The sequence below is a fragment of the Lactuca sativa genome, chromosome 8 (genome assembly GCF_002870075.4).
Source record: "Lactuca sativa cultivar Salinas chromosome 8, Lsat_Salinas_v11, whole genome shotgun sequence".
Taxonomy (NCBI): Eukaryota; Viridiplantae; Streptophyta; class Magnoliopsida; order Asterales; family Asteraceae; genus Lactuca; species Lactuca sativa.
Window position 1 is genome coordinate 279,956,473 of NC_056630.2, and position 20,086 is coordinate 279,976,558.

At 39.9% G+C, this 20,086-nt stretch overlaps 2 protein-coding genes across 2 annotated transcripts; one reads left to right on the plus strand and one right to left on the minus strand.

Moving 5' to 3' along the window:
- The first annotated feature begins 369 nt into the window (after nucleotides 1-369).
- On the plus strand, nucleotides 370-2,182 carry LOC128127989 (uncharacterized). Its single transcript, XM_052766742.1, has 3 exons — nucleotides 370-965; nucleotides 1,152-2,024; nucleotides 2,179-2,182. Exons 1-3 carry the CDS (start codon nucleotides 370-372, stop codon nucleotides 2,180-2,182), a joined length of 1,473 nt encoding a protein of 490 aa, XP_052622702.1.
- Nucleotides 2,183-6,787: 4,605 nt separating this feature from the next.
- On the minus strand, nucleotides 6,788-10,177 carry LOC111918312 (uncharacterized). Its single transcript, XM_023913992.3, has 2 exons — nucleotides 8,783-10,177; nucleotides 6,788-8,127 (listed from the first exon to the last, which is right to left on the minus strand). The coding sequence occupies exons 1-2, from the start codon at nucleotides 9,458-9,460 to the stop codon at nucleotides 6,925-6,927; spliced, it is 1,881 nt and encodes a 626-aa protein (XP_023769760.1). The 5' UTR covers nucleotides 9,461-10,177; the 3' UTR covers nucleotides 6,788-6,924.
- Between the last annotated feature and the right edge of the window lie 9,909 nt (nucleotides 10,178-20,086).

The following is a 20,086-nucleotide window of genomic DNA, read 5'->3' on the forward strand; positions in this document are numbered from 1 at the left end:
AACTTTTACTAATATGGAAGGAACAAATTTGACTATTGATGAAAATTGGATTATGACACAATCAACGAGTAAGAATATTTTACGCGAGAGTTGGGAAAAGATTCTTTTAAGGATAAAGAGGAACTTGTTAGAGCAATCAAGATCCATAGCATTAGGACACATAGACAATTTGAGGTCATTGAGTCACACCCAACTATTTGGACTCTAAGATGCAAGTTGTACTTACAATCAGGTTGCAAATGGAAACTTCATGCAAGTAAACGTAAATGTAGTGGTTGTTTTGAAATCACAACGTATACCGGCCCGCACACTTGTTTACACTATAAGCTTTCTCAAGACCATCCGAACCTAGATGCAAGCTTGATTGCTATGGAAACCAGACACCTTATAAAAGAGCAACCTTCTATCAGTATTCCGGCTTTGAGAGCTGAAATAGTTGAAAATTTGGGCTATACTCCTTCATATAAGAAGGTTTGGGTTGGAAAGCAAAAAGCAACTGAACATGTGTTTGGAAACTGGGAAGAGTCTTATGTCGCTTTACCAAAATATCTAGGTGCACTTCAAAAGTTCAATCTAGGAACTATAGTTGAATGGTGTGTTTCAAGATCGAACGATGTGGATGAAGTTGAATTTAGGCGTGTTTTTTGGGCTTTTGCTCCCTCTATCAAAGGGTTTCACTATTGTCGACCGGTGATTAGTATTGATGGCACACACTTGTATGGTAAATATAAGGGTAAGATGCTAATTGCAATGGGAGTTGATGGCAATAATCAAATTTTGCCACTTGCATTTGCTATTGTAGAAAATGAATCTTATGATACTTGGGATTGGTTCCTTTCTCATGTCAAGAATCATGTGGTGAAAGACCGTAAAGGCATATGCCTAATATCTGATCGTCATGGTGGAATTCTTAAGGCTGTCAATGAGCATGGATCTCCATGGTTAGAGCCACGTAGTTTTCATAGGTATTGTTATATTTCTTAACCATTCTTTTAGGACATTTCAATAACTTGCTTCATTAACTTACATTATTATTATTATTATTATTATTATTATTATTATTATTATTATTATTATTATTTTTATTATTATTATTATTATTATTATTATTATTATTATTATTATTATTATTATTATTATTAATTTTAAAGGTATTGTTTACGACATTTCATCAACAACTTTTATGACAAGTTTCGTAATTTAGAATTGAAAGCTTTAGCTTATCGTGCCGGGAGTCAGAATCAAATTCGAAAGTTCAACTCCATCATGGAAGAAATTGGGAAGTTAAATCCACGTGCTCGACAATGGTTGGAGAGTCATCCACTGAATAGATTGACACTTGCACATGATGGTGGAAGGAGATATGGGTTGCTCACAACAAATTTGTCAGAGATTTTCAGCAGTGTACTTAAAGGTGCTCGTTTCTTACCAATCACAGCTTGTGTGCAACTTACATTCTATAGAATGGTGCATTATTTTGAGGTGAGACGTCCTTTAGGATCTAGTTCTCAAGCTCATGGAGATACACATACTCCACATGTTGTAAAACAAGTAGCTTTGATGGCAAAAGCAAGTGCACATTCCTTAAGATCTTTTAACCGAGAAAAATGTATATTTGAGTTGATAACTCAAAGAGGTCGAAATGTGCAAGTAGTTAATTTGGAACAAAAAACTTGCACATGTGGTAAATGGGAGGCATTTAAATATCCTTGTTCTCATGTCTTGAGTGCATGTGCCAAACTCTCTTTGAATAGTTGGCAATATGTTGATAGATGTTACTCGATTGAATATTATTATGCTACTTGGGCATCTGAGTTCTCCCCGCTTCCTCATGAAGCGTATTGGCCACAATCACCATTTAATGAATTACTTCCAAATTTAGAACTATTACGAAATAAAAAAGGTCGTCCTCGTTCAACAAGACTAAAAAATGGCATGGATATTAAAGAAGGAAGAAATGTCAATCTTTGTAGAATTTGTAGGCAACCGGGACATAATCGAAAACGATGTCCGTCTATGCCAAGGTAATTTAAATATATATATATATATATATATATATATATATATATATATATATATATATATATATATATATATATATATATATATATATATATATATATAATTTTTATGGTATTTGTTGTGGTTATTCTCTTTTTTTTTCTTTTTTTTTTACAGGTAATGATTTTTTACCGGTTCAAGGTCAAGCTAATTGTGATATTTTTCTTTTTGTAATAAACAACGTTGAAGTTTTTTTTTTTTTTTTTTTTTTTTTTTTGTGGTGTTCTTTTTGAAAGAAACAATATTGAGGTGTTTTTTTTTTTTTTTTTTTTTTTTTTTTTTTTTTTTATATTTTAAAAACATTGTATGTGAATGTTGGAATTTTTGTGCATTAAAATTTGATTATAGTGGTGTTTTTTGATGATTTTTAATGTTGACGCTAAAATTTGTTGGTAAAAATGTTGTATAAGAAAAATGAATATTAAAAAAAACAGAAAAGAAAAGATAAAAAAAACATTTATTTTAAAAAACAGTAAAAAAGGGTAAAAAAAAACTAAAATGAAAGTTGTCATTTAAACATATATATATATATAAAAAACAATAAAAATGTGGAATAAAAGAGAAAAAAAATACGATATTTAAAATAACAAAAAAACTGAAAAGGAATCTAAAAAGTAAAAAAAAAAAAATGAGAAAAACATTAAAATGGTAAATATTTTTGAAGGAACACTAAAATGATAAATATTTTTTTCAACAACCCCATTATGGTCAAAAACTCCTAATTTTCCGCATCTTCTTTCGGTACGTGAATTATGGAATATTTGTGGTTGTGTGGGTGTTGTTGTTGATGTTTTTTTATTTTTATTTTTATTTTTTTGCAAAGAAGAAAAACAAATTGGGACATATGTTTGCCTTCTTCAGATTCATTAGGATTTTGAACCAGAAACCTTGTTGAATTATTTATGCAATATTCAGAATGACAATCCACGTCTACATACAAACATGCCTAGGTTTTCAAGGGAGGCTATAAAACCTGAGGCTGCTCCCACCCAAGTTCCTACATGTAATGTTAACATGAAGTTCGTGGGGAAGAATATATACACCTAAGTACTCACACGTGATCAAAAATTGGATGATAACGCATCGGGATTGGGTGTCGTCACAAACAAAGTTACGATTAACTATAATGGAGTCAAAATTCATCTTTATCATCTTAAACTTCTAGGGTGTTACAAAGATTTATGTGCAACTCAAAACACTTAGTAGCATGTGTCAAGGTGAAAGTTTCATGGACATGACACTACAAGAATTTAGACATATGGTGACACTTTTTAAGAACAACGTAGTCTCACTTTTGGAAAAAAAATGACGATTTCATTATAAAGTGTGACTAATTATCATTAATAAAAGACAAAACTTCAAAAATGGTCTCTGTGGTTTCTAAAAATCTGAAGTTTAGTCCCTAATTTTTGAAAACTTCATAGATGGTCCTTATAGTTTCAAAACTTTTAACAAATGGTCATTTTCGCTAACTCCGTTAGCTTTTGGCCGTTAAGTGAAGGGTATTACTGTCATTTCACTACCACAGGGACCATTTATGAAGTTTTGCCTTATTTAAAACAAAAAGAAAAAAATATATAATTATTTAATATTAAAGGGTCTCTCTCTCTCTCTCCACCTGCTTCCTTTCATCTTCATCAGATAGATCTCAAAAACCCAAAATCAAATGGGAATATGTGGCAAAACAAGTTCGTTCATCCCTAAACTATACAGTGAACACAAAAACTCACCCCCAATTTCAACCAAATTCGTTACTAATCGTGATTTGCAGGTTTGAGATTCAACAAAAAAATCGAGACTCATCGTTTGGTCTCTTGGTCTCGACTGGACATCGAAAAAGGTTTATCGAAATCGAAATTGCAAGGGCGGAGACGGCTTACCGACGGCAGCAAGGCAACGACGACGGAATGCAGTAGTGATGGTGGCTGCGATTGGTGGCGGTGGGCGGCCCTACTACTTTGTTTATGTTGTCTGATGCTCGACGAGGAACCAAGAGGAAGCAACAGCGACAACGATGTTGGGTGGTGGTGGGTTACGATAGGAGGGAGGCGGAGGGACTGCCACCATTGGCTATGGTGGTCCTCATTGCCGATGAAGTAAGAAAAGAGGGAGAGTGACGAGGTGGCAACTTTGTTGCCTTCACTGTTTATTCTGATTGGCAATGGGTGACGAGAGAGGAAGGAAGGGAGAGATAGAGAAAGCTAGGCAACAACACTACAAAAGCATCAAGGTAGGTGGTGCTTGGATGATAGGAGGTGGCAGTAGGCACTCCGGCAACCTCCTGTTGCCGGTTTTCCCTTGCTTTCTGTTACTATTACTGATAATAGAGGATGACAACAGGTTAGGGAGGTGTTGGGGTGTGTTGGTTAATGCAAAACAAGAGAGTAGAGGGTGTTTAAGGGTGGCAATTTATGAAGAAAGAAGGAGGTGGAGAGGCTGCTAAAAGTAGCTTGAACGGAGGGTGGCATCCCTCCTTTGATTTTGAGAGAGAGAGAGAGAGAGAGAGAGAGAGAGAGAGAGAGAGAGAGAGAGAGAGAGAGAGAGAGAGAGAGAGAGAGAGAGAGAGAGAGAGAGAGAGAGAGAGAGAGAGACCATTTGTATATTAAACAATTATTTTTGATTAGATTCATAATTCTTGGATGAACAATACAATAACGTAATGGTTGGTACGATTAATCAGAGTGCTCGTTATGTCTACGAAGGCTTTCTGCGATATTCAATGTTTGATTTTAAGTTAGATGAATAAATATTTAAGACTCAATCTCAGGCTTGCATTAGATTTTTTAGTTGTAAAACGAATTACTAGGGTTTAAAAGAATAAATAGTTCACCAAATGAAATTAAAAATGTGAATGGTAGGATTTGAAGATAATAAGGGCTATTGACATAAAAGAACGTGAAAGTTTGAAGTTTGATTTTAAATGAATATTTAACTTTTTTTTTTTGATCCCCTAGACCATCAATCTCGAAATTTACCCGTGTAAAATACTATTTTTTTTTTAAATTAACAGGCTTCCGGTTAAAATGATGATGTGTAGATTATTTTTAATAGTAAAGGTTTCCACAACCACCTAGACATATCTACTATAATAAATGAAGGTTTTTTTTGTCACATGTCCTCTTCTCCTTCATTTGGACACGACATTTTCTAACATTTTTAAATTTTCTATTTTCCACTTTTCATTTTATTGTAGTTTTCATTTTATTAAATTAAAATTTCACATTTAATATGTAAGATAATATATATGTAAAGTATTTATTACAAATGCTTTATATAGGTAATGTATCTAATACATTAAAGCCTCTTTAATTCTAATAATTCAAAAGATTCCTCATTTTTCTTATAAATTTAAACTTTTCAAATTGTTAAAATTTTATATTTAATTTTTTTTAAATAAACTCATGTAATACATGGGTCTCACACCTAGTCATATGATGAACCTAAGGAATGAAACGCAAATCAAATGAGAAAAGTTGCAACTCTTACCATTCATCTTCAATGGATGCTCAAAGACCCAGTAACTCAAGGTCGTCACCTGCAGATGCACAAATCATCATCTTGATGTACAAATCATCACCCCACCCATCTCTATTATTGATCTCGTCTCATTTTAGAAACCATTATATTGTTCACCTCCATTTTGGATCTCATCTTGACGCATACATCATTGCTAAAACCTAATCGAACCTTTTGTGTAGCCTTCGAACCTAATCTAACCTGTAATTGGTTGAATCAACATAAAAAATCGACTTTCAGATAGGGAATCGAACCTTGTCGCCTGGTGGTGGTGTTGGTGGCCAGATCGAAGGAGTCTCCGGTATGGCTAGTCCGAAACACCCTAATCGTGCATTGAAATTTGCGTCCGACGTCATATTGCTAGCTTTAATGTCTTTATAAATCACTTGTTGCTCACATTCTTGATGAAGATAAATCAAAATAGAGGCTAACCAAATTGCGATTTTGTCATCCCTTCTTGAGAATACTTTAATCTTTTCACAGCTGTTGCATTGCCTGAGGATGCCCGAAATACCTTATAAACAAACCCAGAAGCAACATGCCCAATGATCCTATTTGAATGGAACCCATTTGTGGCTATTTTAAGCTCTATGTAACTGAACTGTTTGGTCCTGTTAGAAGCTCTGCTTGAATGTTCATATCTATTTTTGTCCATCTCCATTTCTTGAAAGAAAGTTATCCGAAAACCAAAAGTGCACAGAACCGGTTTGGGTTTGGAAGTCCGGCCTTCTTTGGTTCGCCAGTGAAACTTAATACACATTTTCAAAATTTTCTCAGCAATAGTTTGGTCCATGTGGCAATGAAAACCTTTGAACATTAGAAGTCAATCTACACATAAGAAATGTAACTAGGAAACCTAATTTTGAACAAAATGGTATTTTAGGTGTATAAATTTCGAGTTTAATTGTCTAAAAGTCCAAAAAAAAATGTTAATTGATCATTTATAACCAAACATAAAACTTTCAAGTACTTTTATGTCTTTTTTTTTATCATTTATAAAACTTTCAAGTACTTTTATGTCGATAACCGTAAGTTCTTAGTATTAACAATATGCATTTTACATAAATGTTAAATTCCCATAGTAACACAAAATCAAACTTTTTGTTTCTACTTTTCAAAATGCAGTTCACAAATATAAAAGTTTTAAAGCATCCTTGCAGACTTGCTTAAAGTCGGACAATTTGAGGGTAGAGATTTAGCAAACAGGGTGTTTCCCGAAAATTTATGGTGTGTATTTGCCAAGAAAATAAAATGTAAAATCGTCCTCATAATGTTTATATAAAAATATTACATTAAAAAAAATTATTGTATACATACAGATCGTGTCTATATATATACATATTATATTCAGGCAGTTGAACCAATGTAACTTTGACGTGGGCTCGAACGCCTAACCGGTTCATCCACAACTAGACCCTGTGCACCAAAACAAAACACCTGGTTCATCAAAATCTTGCTCAATGAAGACTGCCGCCTATGGAACTTCGATTTGTCACGGCTAACCCATGGGCCTGTGCTAGACCGCATATAGTTCTTGATCACAACATTTGAAGGCCTTTTATCATCATCTTCAATATCTGACCCCGACGACCAAGATGACCCTGAAAACTGGCTCGATGGTGACTGCACCCGTAGCACCCCGTGGGTTAGCCCAGCCGAAAACTTCGTCTTTGTAGACGGGCTTGGAATCGAGCATTTCGAGTATTTTTCCCGATATGAAATCGGTCTATTTTCGTGCTTAAATTTCCTCAAACCGAGAGAATTTACGGAATCACAATCATCGTATTCCTCTTTTCTTCGAGCAAATCCGAAAAGAAGCTTTAACCGTCTGGCGGGCCCACTTCCCGATTCCCGGTCACAGTAATCCGAGTTTGACCGCGCGGGTGAGCCATACTGACTCAGTTCGCCCGAGTACATTGACTCGCGATCCGGATTAGCGTAAAATATGATTTCCGCGTCCGGGATTCGGAAGGAAGTTCCAGGACTGCCCCCGATCCCATGTGTTTTCAGATGGGATACAAGGGCAGTCCTGGTCATATAATCGTTGTAATTCGAAATCCCACCGGCCGAGATCAGCCTCTTGATTAAAATCTCTGATGAGGCTGATCTCGGCCGCTGTCTAAGGAGATCAAGGGGTGTCATCCGATCAACGTCTCGGATGTTCAAATCAATGTATCTAACAGTCATAAGGAGTTCGACTAGATCCGAATGGATGTTCTCGATTACGGCAATGTGAAGCGCGGTTCGACCATCGTTGTTCTTAACATCGATAATTTCTTCTAAATTTACAATTTTGCCACTCACGAGATGCTTCATGAGTTCGATTTGCTGGTCAACTCGCCGGAATCCAGGCGTTTTGAATCCGGCGATTGTTGTGTGAAGAAAAGTGTCACCGTGGTTGTTTGTTAATGGGATTAGGGATGGAGATGATGAAACTAAAAGCTCCACCACTTGTAAGTGACCATTATAGGCGGCAATGTGTAATGGCGTGTTGTCTTGTGTGTCTTTTGAGCCGATAAGATCATAAGATTCAAGTAAATACTTCACAACCTACACAACATGATAGCTCTTGTTAGGATCAATAATCACATGATCAACAACGTCCCTACATTTCCTTACCTAAAATAGCAACTTACTTACATTTTTTTTTATCGATAATAACATTCGTAAGCCAATAATAGCAATATAGTTAGGTTTCTTTACACCTAATAACACCATCCTTACAATTACTTACATAATAGCAACATCTCTAGTTTGTTGACATAATGCCGATAAATAATTAATTTCCATCCAGCAAAAAGGCAAATTTAGGTGAGAAATTTCAATGTTTTTGGCATAATTTCCAATTTTGGCCACACCTATAGAAAATAACAACTTTCACGTGCCAAAAAATATTCCAAAGTACATTATTTTCCTCATAAACGTGTTTTGCAATTTGCACTATCAATTGGTAGAATGGAAAATTGTAGGAAATCGTTTTTTATATTTCTTTACCGATAATAACGACAAAACTTATGCATTTTGCAGATAATATCAATTTGTAAACTCATAATAGCAACATACTTACATTTCTATACACCTAATAGCAATGTAGAATTAAACTTATTAGCATTTTACACTTTCAGGTTATATATTGTTATTATCTGCAAAAGAAATGTAATTAGGTAAACACTAATCAAAACAGAGTTATTAGCAGATTGAATACCTCAGTTTGACCTCTGCCACAAGCTGAATGCAACAAAGTAGAACCCTGCAAATCTCTATACATCAAAACATCATCACAATCTTCAAGAAGTTGTTTCAAGATTTCAAGACTCCCACCTCTAGCAGCAGCATGAACAGCTCTATTTATCATCTCAAATTTAAAAACAGACCCAACTTCTCCCCCCTTTGACCACAAAGAAAAGTCAAACAAAACCTGGAAAACCTCTTGATTCTTCCCCCTTGCAGCAGCATACAATATATCAGTAACACCATATTCGCCTTCACCAAAAACAAGCAACGGATCTCTTTTCAACAGTTCTTTAACAAAACCCACGTCACCGGCTGATGCCGCCGTGTAAAGAAGCCAACCACCGTATCCAGCTCTGATCAGTGAGTTACGGCCATGGCTGTTTCTGGGTTCACCTTCAAGAAGAAGTTTTCTTGCCACTTTTGATCTGTTTTTTGCAACATCGTTGAATTGATCTTCATCGTCCCACACCGTCTCCAGCCGCCGGATACGGCGGAGAGATGTTAGTTTTATGAGAAGGTTTGTGTCCAAATGAAGGAGTTCTCTCACCAAATCGTAGTGACCATTAGCTGCTGCTAAATCGATTGGAGATGCATACCACCATTGATCACCGGTGCTTTCCCACCTTAATGGAAAATATGAAGGAGCCATCGAAAAAAAAACAAGAGATTTAGGCACTGATTTTAGTAAAATCTAAGGGTTACACACAAATATTTAGGAACCCGTGAATTATTTTGATAGATTTGATCAAAGATGGAAGCTTTATTGGAAAACAGGAATAACGCAGAAAGAAGAGTTGATTTTGTAGAAATTTATGGGATTCTTTTAGAATTAAATTGAAAAGGGATTGTGTATACTACAAGAAACCTAATTTTAGAAAGCACAAATACATAGGCATGTTTTAAATTTTAAACTCTGGGTAAAGTTCAATTTGTTATGGTAATCAAAGTAGACCTAACTTGCCCAACACAAAGATTTACAGAACCCCCGAATTATTTCCAAGATTAGATCAAGATGAAAACTTTATTGGAAAACAAGAAGACCCAAAAAAGAGAAGTTGATTTTGAGGAAACCCAAAAGAGGATTCATGTGACAAAGGGGTATTGGAACTTCAAGAAAGCCGTGATTCTAAGTTTCTTGAAAGATGGAGGGATGATGAGTGAATCTGAGGAGATAAAGGGTATGATCAGAGAGTCACAAAAATGGAGGGAAAGGGGACAAATAAGACATAAGAAGAGGTGGGAAAGATCGGTTGAGTGGGGTGGCGGTGGGGGTAGGGGTAGATTAGTGGTTAGAGATGTAAACAAAACGAGTGAAGCCACATAATTTTCTTGTTTGTTCATGGATAAAGAATATTATGATTGCAGAGATGTGTGAATAGAGAAAGCTGGCTTTTTGTATAGTTGAAAATCGGGAGGAGATTCGTTCTGCCCGTGTATCGCACGTGACGGATCGTGTGTGTACTGTGTCTATTGTTTCCTCTAGTTGTGAAAATTGGCAACCGCTTAATTAATATACAATTTAATGAACTGGTTTTATTTTTATTATTGAAAAATGTTATTCAATACAAAACAATTTTGGTCGTCTCTTATATCGCCAAGGATATAAAACAAAGTAAATATTCACTTATTTTATCATCATGTATTACATTCTGTCTCTTAATATCGCCAAGGATATAAAACAAAGTAACATTCACTTATTTTATCATCATGTATTACATTTTTTACACCCGTCTTTGGGGTATTTTGTGACAATAAGACTAAGAGGAGTGCCGACAAAAAGGCCCGGCCTTTGCTCAACAATGGAACATACACAACCCCCCAACGGTGGCATGCCAAAGATGAGGCGATCAAACATCATTCCTACGTCGAAAAGATAGAGAAGAGACTGCATATTGGTATGTGCTATTAAATAGGCATCATTGCATTTCATATTTATGCCATGGTAAAGTTTAGATGAATCATATGTAGAGCTTAGGTTGAAGCCAAAAAGTTGATGTGACATGTTATGTATCACTCCCTCGAGCCTAAAGCTCAAGAGATGTAAGATGTGTAAGAGATGCAAATGGTGTAAGGGACGCAAAAGGTGTTAGGATGTTTGGGGGCCACATGTAAGCCAACTCTATATCCCACAACAGTAAATGTTAAAAGTCATGTTATTTGTCACCTCTTGCACCTAAAACACCTAGTATACCCATTATATCTAAAACATCTAGTACACTTACATTTTATATATATATATATATATATATATATATATATATATATATATATATATATATATATATATATATATATATATATATATATATTTATTATGTTGATGGATATGTTATATCTATGTGTGGTTATTTGCAGTGGATCATGGATGATCACTATCTTATATGAATACAATATATATATACACGAGCGAGAGTCATTATCCTAATATACACGCCTACAAGGTACTTATGGTTTCATGTCATTATCTATGCCAAATGTTATATTGATTATAAGTGTAATTTAGTCGATTTATGAATTTCATGAACTTTTGAAATCTTGAGTCTTATAAGTGTGTTAATTCTTATAAGTGTGTTAATGTAAGTTGTAATAATTAGAGGGCATAAAATGGGAAATTTTTGATTTTGAATGCCAACTTCATGATTTAGTAGATTAAGACCCATAAATGTTTGGTTAAAAGTATCTTAATGAAATTGGCATACTCTTTCCGTCTTCATGTGATATAAAGTTCATAAATTGTAGAGATAATATGTTGGAGTTATGATACTGCAAAGATGGATAAAAATTAGTGTAAAACTAAAAATTAGAAGCAAGGTAATATGTTAAACCATTGATTACGTGATGTGTACTATGGAGGTACGTGGTTTGTTGAACCAATTTTGATGTAGAATGGTGATGTACATTGCCATTTGTAACACCATGTTCCCAGGTATATTAATTTATGTTGTAACTTCTTTAATTATGTAAGGTGACTCGACGAGTTGGTGCTTAGACTCGTCGAGTCTCGTCGCGACTGGATGATGTGGTTAATGAGGGGACTCGACGAGTCAGGGGAGCGACTCGCCGAGTCAGAGCTGACGAAAGAAACCCTAATTTCTCGGGTTTGTGACCTATTTAAAGTCCCTTATGGCCTTCATTTGCGGCTACCAGTTCATAGAGAGAAACCCTAGAGTGTGTGAACGTTTTGAGAGAGAAAGGAAGCCATTCTTGACCTTTGTGGTGTTGTTTAGCAAGAAGAAGGAGGTCCTAGCCAAGAGGAAGAAAAGAAGGTTGCTATTCAGTGGATTTAAGGCTAAGATCATCACATTTGAGGTACCATTTCGATCCATCTTATGATTTATGAAGTATATATGGATTTAGGGTTTCATATGCTCTTTGTTGGGTTGAATTGATGTCCAAATAGTCCTTTCTAGTGATGAGGCTTTGGATTTGGATCCATAGAGGTCCAGAAAGCCTTACTCATCAAGCTTTATAAAGAGCAATGGAGGTCATGACATTGGGTTAAGGAAATTGGGGCTAAATCATCATATATGGTCATATAGGCGTTGCATGTGCATCGAGATAGAGACTTTACATGATTATTGAGCTTGGGAAGGTTGGATCTAAGGATTAGAGGAACAGATCTGACCTCAGGAGGTCTTTTGAGCTGAGCATGTCATGATCTCGCCGAGTCTAGGAACAGACTCGACGAGTAGGAGCGGGTTTTCCCCGGATATCACAACGTTGGTGACGCGCCGAGTTGGGGGACTGACTCGGTGAGTTAGAAGGGATTTAAAGGACTTGAGTTCACGACTGAACTCACCGAGTCAAAATCCGGACTCGACGAGTTGGGACGGGTTGTCCTGCGATTCACGATCAGTGACGATTTGAAGAGTAGAGGGTTGACTCAGAGAGTCAAGTGAGTGCCAGGATGACGAGGGACACACATAGACTCGCTGAATCACATTTGTGCACTCGACGAGTCTAGTCAAAGTTTGACCATTGACTTTGTTGACTTTTAGGGTTTGGTCAACAATTGGACTAGTGGACGGTTTGAAGGGTAAAATGGTCTTTTAGCGTTCTTAGAGGACGTGTGAGAGTCTAGTCTAGACGGGAGAACAGCGGAGGTGGCTGCAGCTATCAGGGCAGAGATACCAGAGATGTTTGGGTCTATCAAGACCATGCTAATAGAGACTTTCGATGAGCGATATGCTGCTCTTACTGATGCTGCTGTTGTTGCGGCCACTGCAGCTGTAGTCGCGGCTAGGCCGCAGGGTGGTGATGCGTTGCTGTTCCGGGAGTTCAGCAACACAAAACCACCAGAGTTTGATGGGACCTAGGACCCGATTGCAACGCTGAGATGGATATCAGACATAGAGGGGTGTTTCTTTACTTGCTCATCTCCAGAGCACTTGAGAGTCTGGTTCGCGGTGAACCAGCTCCGCTTGGGATCGAAGGACTGGTGGAAGTTTGTGACGGCACACTATACACTTGCTGAGCTTACTGCAGTGACTTGGGAGAGGCTCACTGTTATGTTCCAAGATGATTACGTTCCCCAGCTGGAGAGGGAGGGGTTGACACAAGAGTTTCTGGCCCTCAAGTAGGGTACCGAGTCTGTTACAGTGATTACGAGGATGTTCCATGAGCGGGCGATGTTCTGCCCAGAGCACGTGTCCTCCGAGCAGGCACGTATGAGCTGATATCTGAGCATCTTGAAGAGGGATATACGAGAGTTCGTGGCGAACTCATCGTACCAGAAATTTTCCGAACTCCAGGAAAATGCTCGGAAGAGGGAGATAGAGCTGGAGACTCAGGCTTGGGAGGAAGCGGAGTCTCAGGGGAGGGATCGGCGACCGACATAGTCTCAGCCGGCAGCCAAGCGAGCCAAGCCCGCCGATCCCAGACCAGGGAACCAGAAGGGCCGTACTTATGGCAAGTGCGGCAAGGGTCATGATGGAGTTTGCAGAGCGTGATCTTGCTACAAGTGTGGTAAGGAGGGGCATATGGCCAAGGATTGCCCCAAGGAGTTCGCAGTCTGTTTCCACTACAACTAGACCGGACACCGGAAGGCAAAGTGTCCATAGCTGCGGGGGTTAGCACATGGAGCACCTCAGGGATCTGCCCCTGCTGCTATCAGAGCTACTGAGAGCCGGCTGGTGAAGGACGAGGCACCGAAGGCATGAGGGAGAGCCTTCCAGTTGACCGCGGAGGAGGTCCGCACAATGCTCGATGTCGTGGATGGTATGTATTCTTTCATGTATTTACTTTGATGTTTAAGATATTGTGTTTATATTATATTATGCGTAGGTACTTTTCTTGTGAGTTATGTACTTGCCTTGGTGTTATTTGACTCGGGTACGAGTCGGTCTTTTGTATCTTTGGCTTTTAGTCAGCACATCAGTATTAGTCGAGAGGCATTGAGTCGTGCTCTGAGAGTTTCCCTAGCTGACGAGAGGGCGGTGTATGCCATAGAGGTGATCCGAGGGTGTATACTCAAGATTTTCGATGTTGAGTTTCCGATCGATTTAGTTCCTATTGCGATGGGTGATGTCTGTGTCATCGTGGGCATGGACTGGTTGAGCAAATTTGGAGCGGTTATCGACTGTGAGCGACAGCTGGTGACCATACGAGACCCTAGTGGGGGAGTTCTTACGGTGTATGGCGAGGGTACACGTTTTGGGTCGGCATTTTGTTCGGCCGCTAGAGCGAGACAGAGTCTACAGCAGGGCTGTAAAGGGTTTGTGGCGTATGTGATGGATACGAGGGTTGATACAGAGAGACCGAGGTCAATTGATGAGGTTCCAATAGTGCGTGAGTTCCCGGATGTATTTCCGGAGGAGTTGCCGGGTGTGCGTCCTGAGAGGCGGGTAGAGTTCCGTATCGATTTGGTTCCCAGGGCTGCGCCTATCGCCAAGGTGCCCTATCGCCTTGCGCCTCCAGAGATGCAGGAGTTATCCTCGCAGCTTCAGGAGCTACCAGGGAAGGGGTTTATTTTGCCGAGCAGCTCGCCGTGGGGAGCGCCTATCCTTTTTGTCAGGAAAAAGGATGGTTCACACCGGATGTGCATTAATTACCGGGAGTTGAACAAGTTGACGGTCAAGAACCGTTACCCGTTGCCGAGGATCGACGATTTGTTCGATCAGTTACACAGAGCATCTTGGTTCTCCGAGATCGATTTGAGGTCTGGATATCATCAGGTGAGGGTGCGAGATGAGGATATCCAGAAGACAGCGTTCATGACTCGTTACGGGCATTACGAGTTCGTGGTGATGCCTTTCGGGCTCACCAATGCACCGATGGTGTTCATGGATCTCATGAACAGAGTGTGCAGGCCGATGTTGGATTGCTCGGTGATCGTGTTCATCATTGACATATTGGTGTATTCGAGATCCAACGAGAAGCATGAGGAGCATTTGAGAGAGATCCTAGGAGTTTTGAGATCAGAGAGGCTTTATGCCAAATTCTCCAAGTGCGATTTCTGGTTATGAGAGGTACAGTTCCTAGGGCACCTCGTTTACCAGAAAGGGATATTGGTCGATCCGACTAAGATCGAGGCGGTGATTAGTTGGGAGGTGCTGAGGTCACCTACCGAGATCAGGAGTTTCCTAGGGTTGGCCGGTTATTATCGAAGATTTATCTGGGATTTCTCCAAGATCGTCGTGCCACTCACCAAGTTGACCCGGAAGGGTGTTGCTTTTTCATGGGGCCCAGAGCAACAGGTCTCCTTCGAGACACTTCGCCAGAGGCTATGCGAAGCCCGATGTTAGCCCTTTCGGAAGGGATGGAGGACTTCGTAGTGTATTGTGACGCGTCGATATCGGGGATGGGAGTCGTGCTTATGCAGAGGGGGCATGTGATAGCATATGCATCGAGGCAGCTGAAACCTCATGAGTCGAGGTATCCCACCCACGATTTGGAGTTGGGGGCAGTGGTGTTCTCCCTCAAGATCTGGCGCCACTATCTGTATGGGGTTAGGTGTACCATATACATGGACCACAAGAGCTTAAAGTACCTGATGGATCCGCCCAACCTGAATATGTGCCAGAGGAGATGGTTGGATGTAGTAAAGGATTACGACTGCAAGATCTTGTACCACTTGGGCAAGGCTAATGTGGTAGCCGATGCCCTGAGTCGTAGGGCAGAGGGCGCCCCGATGAGAGATGTTTGCATGAGACTGACAGTGATGACTCCGGTGTGGGACACCATTCGAGGGGCCCAAGCGGAGGCCGTGATATTGGAGAACCGCAAAAGGGAGCGAGTGATCGGGCAGTATCAGAGTTCGTTACCGATATTCGAGGACTTATGACCTTCCAGGGTCGGGTTTGGGTACCGTTTGTGGGCGGAACGCGTACCATCTTGATGGAGGAGGCGCACAGATCGAAGTTTTCGATCCACTCCGGGGCCACTAAGATGTATTTGGACCTGAAGCAGGAGTATTGGTGGCCCTGTATGAAGAGAGATGTCGCATGGTTCGTAGAGAGGTACTTGACCTGTCGCAAGTTTAAGGCCGATCACCAGCGTCTGCATGGTAAGTTGCAGCCGTTAGAGATTCCCGAGTGGAAGTGAGAACATATTACCATGAATTTTATCACCAAATTGCCAAGGACTGCTAGGGGTATTGATGCAATTTGGGTGATTGTGGACAGGTTAACGAAGAGCACTCATTTCCTCACCATCAGTGAGAACTCTTCTGCGGAGAGGCTGGCGGAGTTGTACGTGAGGGAGATGGTATCGCGACACGGAGTACCGATATCAATTGTCTCAGATCGAGATGTATGGTATCGCGAGCGGACGATTCAGACGCTCGAGGACATGCTTCGGGCATGTGTATTGGACTTCGGAGGGAGTTGGGACACGTACTTACCCCTAGCTGAGTTTTCCTGTAACAACAACCATCATTCGAGCATCAGTATGCCACCCTTTGAGCTGTTTTATGGGAGGAGATGTCAGACTCCCATTTGCTGGGGAGAGGTAGAGCAACGTGTGATGGGCAGTACAAAGATTGTGCTTCAGACGACCGAGTAGATTCAACAAGTCAGACAGAGGTTACTGACGGCCCAGAGCCGTCAGAAGAGTTATGCAGATAGACGACGGTCAGAGCTCGAGTTCTAGGTCGGTGACTTCGTATTCCTGAAGGTATCTCCTTGGAAGGGAGTGATCCGATTTAGGAAGAGGGGCAAGCTGGGACCCGTTATATTGGTCCATTCAGAGTGGTTGCGAGGGTAGGCAGGGTAGCTTACCGGTTGGAGCTACCTGCAGAGTTGGGTCAGATTCATGACACCTTCCACGTATCGTAGCTGAGGAAGTGTGTGGCCGATGAGTCGGCAGTGGTCCCACTAGAGGATATTCAGGTGGATGCGACCCTTAACTATGTTGAGAGGCCGATCGCGATTCAGGATAGGAGGATCAAGATTTTGAGGAACAAGGAGGCGTCGTTAGTTCAGGTCCAGTGGCAACATCGGAAGGGGTCCGAGCTGACTTGGGAACCGGAGTTAGAGATACGTGAGCGGTATCCAGAGTTATTTGCTGAGCGAGACTTCGAGGACAAAGTCTGATTTTAGTGGGGGAGAATTGTAACATCCTGTTCCTAGGTAAATTAATTTATGTTGTAACTTCTTTAATTATGTAAGGTGACTCGACGAGTTGGTGCTTAGACTCGTCGAGTCTCGTCGCGACTGGATGATGTGGTTAATGAGGGGACTCGACGAGTCAGGGGAGCGACTCGCCGAGTCAGAGCTGACGAAAGAAACCCTAATTTCTCGGGTTTGTGACCTATTTAAAGTCCCTTATGGCCTTCATTTGCGGCTACCAGTTCATAGAGAGAAACCCTAGAGTGTGTGAACGTTTTGAGAGAGAAAGGAAGCCATTCTTGACCTTTGTGGTGTTGTTTAGCAAGAAGAAGGAGGTCCTAGCCAAGAGGAAGAAAAGAAGGTTGCTATTCAGTGGATTTGAGGCTAAGATCATCACATTTGAGGTACCATTTCGATCCATCTTATGATTTATGAAGTATATATGGATTTAGGGTTTCATATGCTCTTTGTTGGGTTGAATTGATGTCCAAATAGTCCTTTCTAGTGATGAGGCTTTGGATCTGGATCCATAGAGGTCTAGAGAGCCTTACTCATCAAGCCTTATAAAGATCAATGGAGGTCATGACATTGGGTTAAAGAAATTGGGGCTAAATCATCATATATGGTCATATAGGCGTTGCATGTGCATCAAGATAGAGACTTTACGTGAATATTGAGCTTGGGAAGGTTGGATCTAAGGATTAGAGGAACAGATCTAACCTCAGGAGGTCTTTTGAGCCGAGCATGTCATGAAATCGCCGAGTCTAGGAACAGACTCGACGAGTAGGAGCGAGTTTTCCCCGGAGATCACAAAGTTGATGACGCGCCGAGTTGGGGGACTGACTCACTGAGTCAGAAGGGATTTAAAGGACTTGAGTTCACGACTGAACTCGCCGAGTCAAAAGTTAGACTCGACGAGTTGGGACGGTTTGTCCCGCGATTCGCGATCAGTGACGATTTGAAGAGTAGAGGGTTGACTCAGAGAGTCAAGTGAATGGGAGGATGATGAGGGACACACATAGACTCGCCGAGGCACATTTGTGAACTCGACGAGTCTGGTCAAAGTTTGACCGTTGACTTTTTTGAGTTTTAGGGTTTGGTCAATAATTGGACTAGTGGACAGTTTGAAGGGTAAAATGGCCTTTTAGCCTTCTTAAAGGACGTGTGAGTGTCTAGTCTAGATGGGAGAACTGTTATTAATTGAGATGATTGTTTTTGTTTTAGGCAGAGGCTAGATCAGTGTATACGCGAGCGAGATATTATTCGAGATATCCGAGGTGAGTATTCTCACTATACTTTACCTTGAGTGGTAACTAGAGTTATGTGATAGAGTTATTGTATGCTATCTATGTGATTTGTGGCACTGTATTATTTCTCTGTGATTTATATTGTGTGTATAACAGAGTTAGGACCGAAAGGTCCATAGAGCTAGGTCCCAAGGGTCCACAGAGTTAGGGCCCAAGGGCCCACAGAGTTAGAGCCTCGAGTGGCTAAAATATGTTATATGTGGTATTTTGGGGAACTCACTAAGCTTTGTGTGTTTACAGTGTTTTGTGTTATGTGTTTCAGGTAATAGTGAGGATCGCAGGAAGGCGCCGACATGATCAATACACACACACACACGCGGAGTTCTCTTGGGATTTTGACTTATGTTTGGATATATGAAACAATGAGTTTTATAATATTGTGAAATAAGGTATTTTTAAAATGTGAAAATTTGTTTGAAATTTTATGGTGTTACACCATTTTCCAAAATGGGTAACGTATAATGAGAATACGATCAGTATGGATGGGTAATATGTGAGACGTTTAAAGTAAGATGCTAGATTAGTCTATGCACGAACATGATGCGCAACGTTGGTAATAAGGGACATGTAAGACCAATCCGACGTAACAAGGCAAAGTATATTGCTATTATTGGAGTAGGTAATGTATTATTCTTACACGACACATATTTTGAGGGTTACACGATGTGTACCAAAGTGTGATGCCTAGTTCGTATCGAGTGAAACTCAACAGAAACACATTTAATAATAGACGCGGTGCGTATAGTTCACATACATAACTCGTAAGTTGTGATTGTATATGACAATAAATGGGACAATGGTTAGTCTTTTAACCCCTTATTCACACACCAACATTTCATGAGCTGATATGGAAAATCTATTGATCCATAACCAATGGTGAAGCTTCCATAAAAGATTTTAAAAGGGGATCAAGCAACTTACCATCTACTACTGGAATCAAGGTATACTCCTTTATTTCCTTCTCAAGTTCATGCTTACAGTGTTTACAGTGTTTTGTGTTATGTATTTCAGGTACTAGTGAGGATCACGGGAAGGCGCCGGCATGATCAGTACACACACACGCAGAGTTTTATATATGTTATGATATTGGGATTTTGACTTATGTTTGGATATATGAAACAATGAGTTTTATAATATTGTGAAATAAGGTATTTTTAAAATGTGAAAATTTGTTTGAAATTTTACGGTGTTACAAGTTGGTATCAAAGCCTTGGTTTGAGAGATTCGGATGCATCTTCGGGCGTATCTGAACTCAAATTGAGGATTTGAGAAAAATTTTGATAATGAAAATTAAAAAAAAAGAGTAAAATGAGTTTTGAGACAAACAGAGTAGAGTCGTGTGTACGATCAACCAGCGCCCGAACGGTGATTTCCCAAAAATACCCTTGCAATAAGTGTTATGAGATATAGTATGCTATGATA

What these genes read in the sequence shown, in the direction of transcription:
- LOC128127989 (XM_052766742.1), top strand. Translation starts at nt 370, where the DNA reads ATGGAAACCAGACACCTTATAAAAGAGCAACCTTCTATCAGTATTCCG. An exon ending in GAGCCACGTAGTTTTCATAG is followed by an intron (nt 966 to 1,151) that starts GTATTGTTATAT and finishes TTAATTTTAAAG; the next exon opens with GTATTGTTTACGACATTTCA.
- LOC111918312 (XM_023913992.3), bottom strand. Translation starts at nt 9,460, where the DNA reads ATGGCTCCTTCATATTTTCCATTAAGGTGGGAAAGCACCGGTGATCAA. An exon ending in GTGGCAGAGGTCAAACTGAG is followed by an intron (nt 8,128 to 8,782) that starts GTATTCAATCTG and finishes CATGTTGTGTAG; the next exon opens with GTTGTGAAGTATTTACTTGA.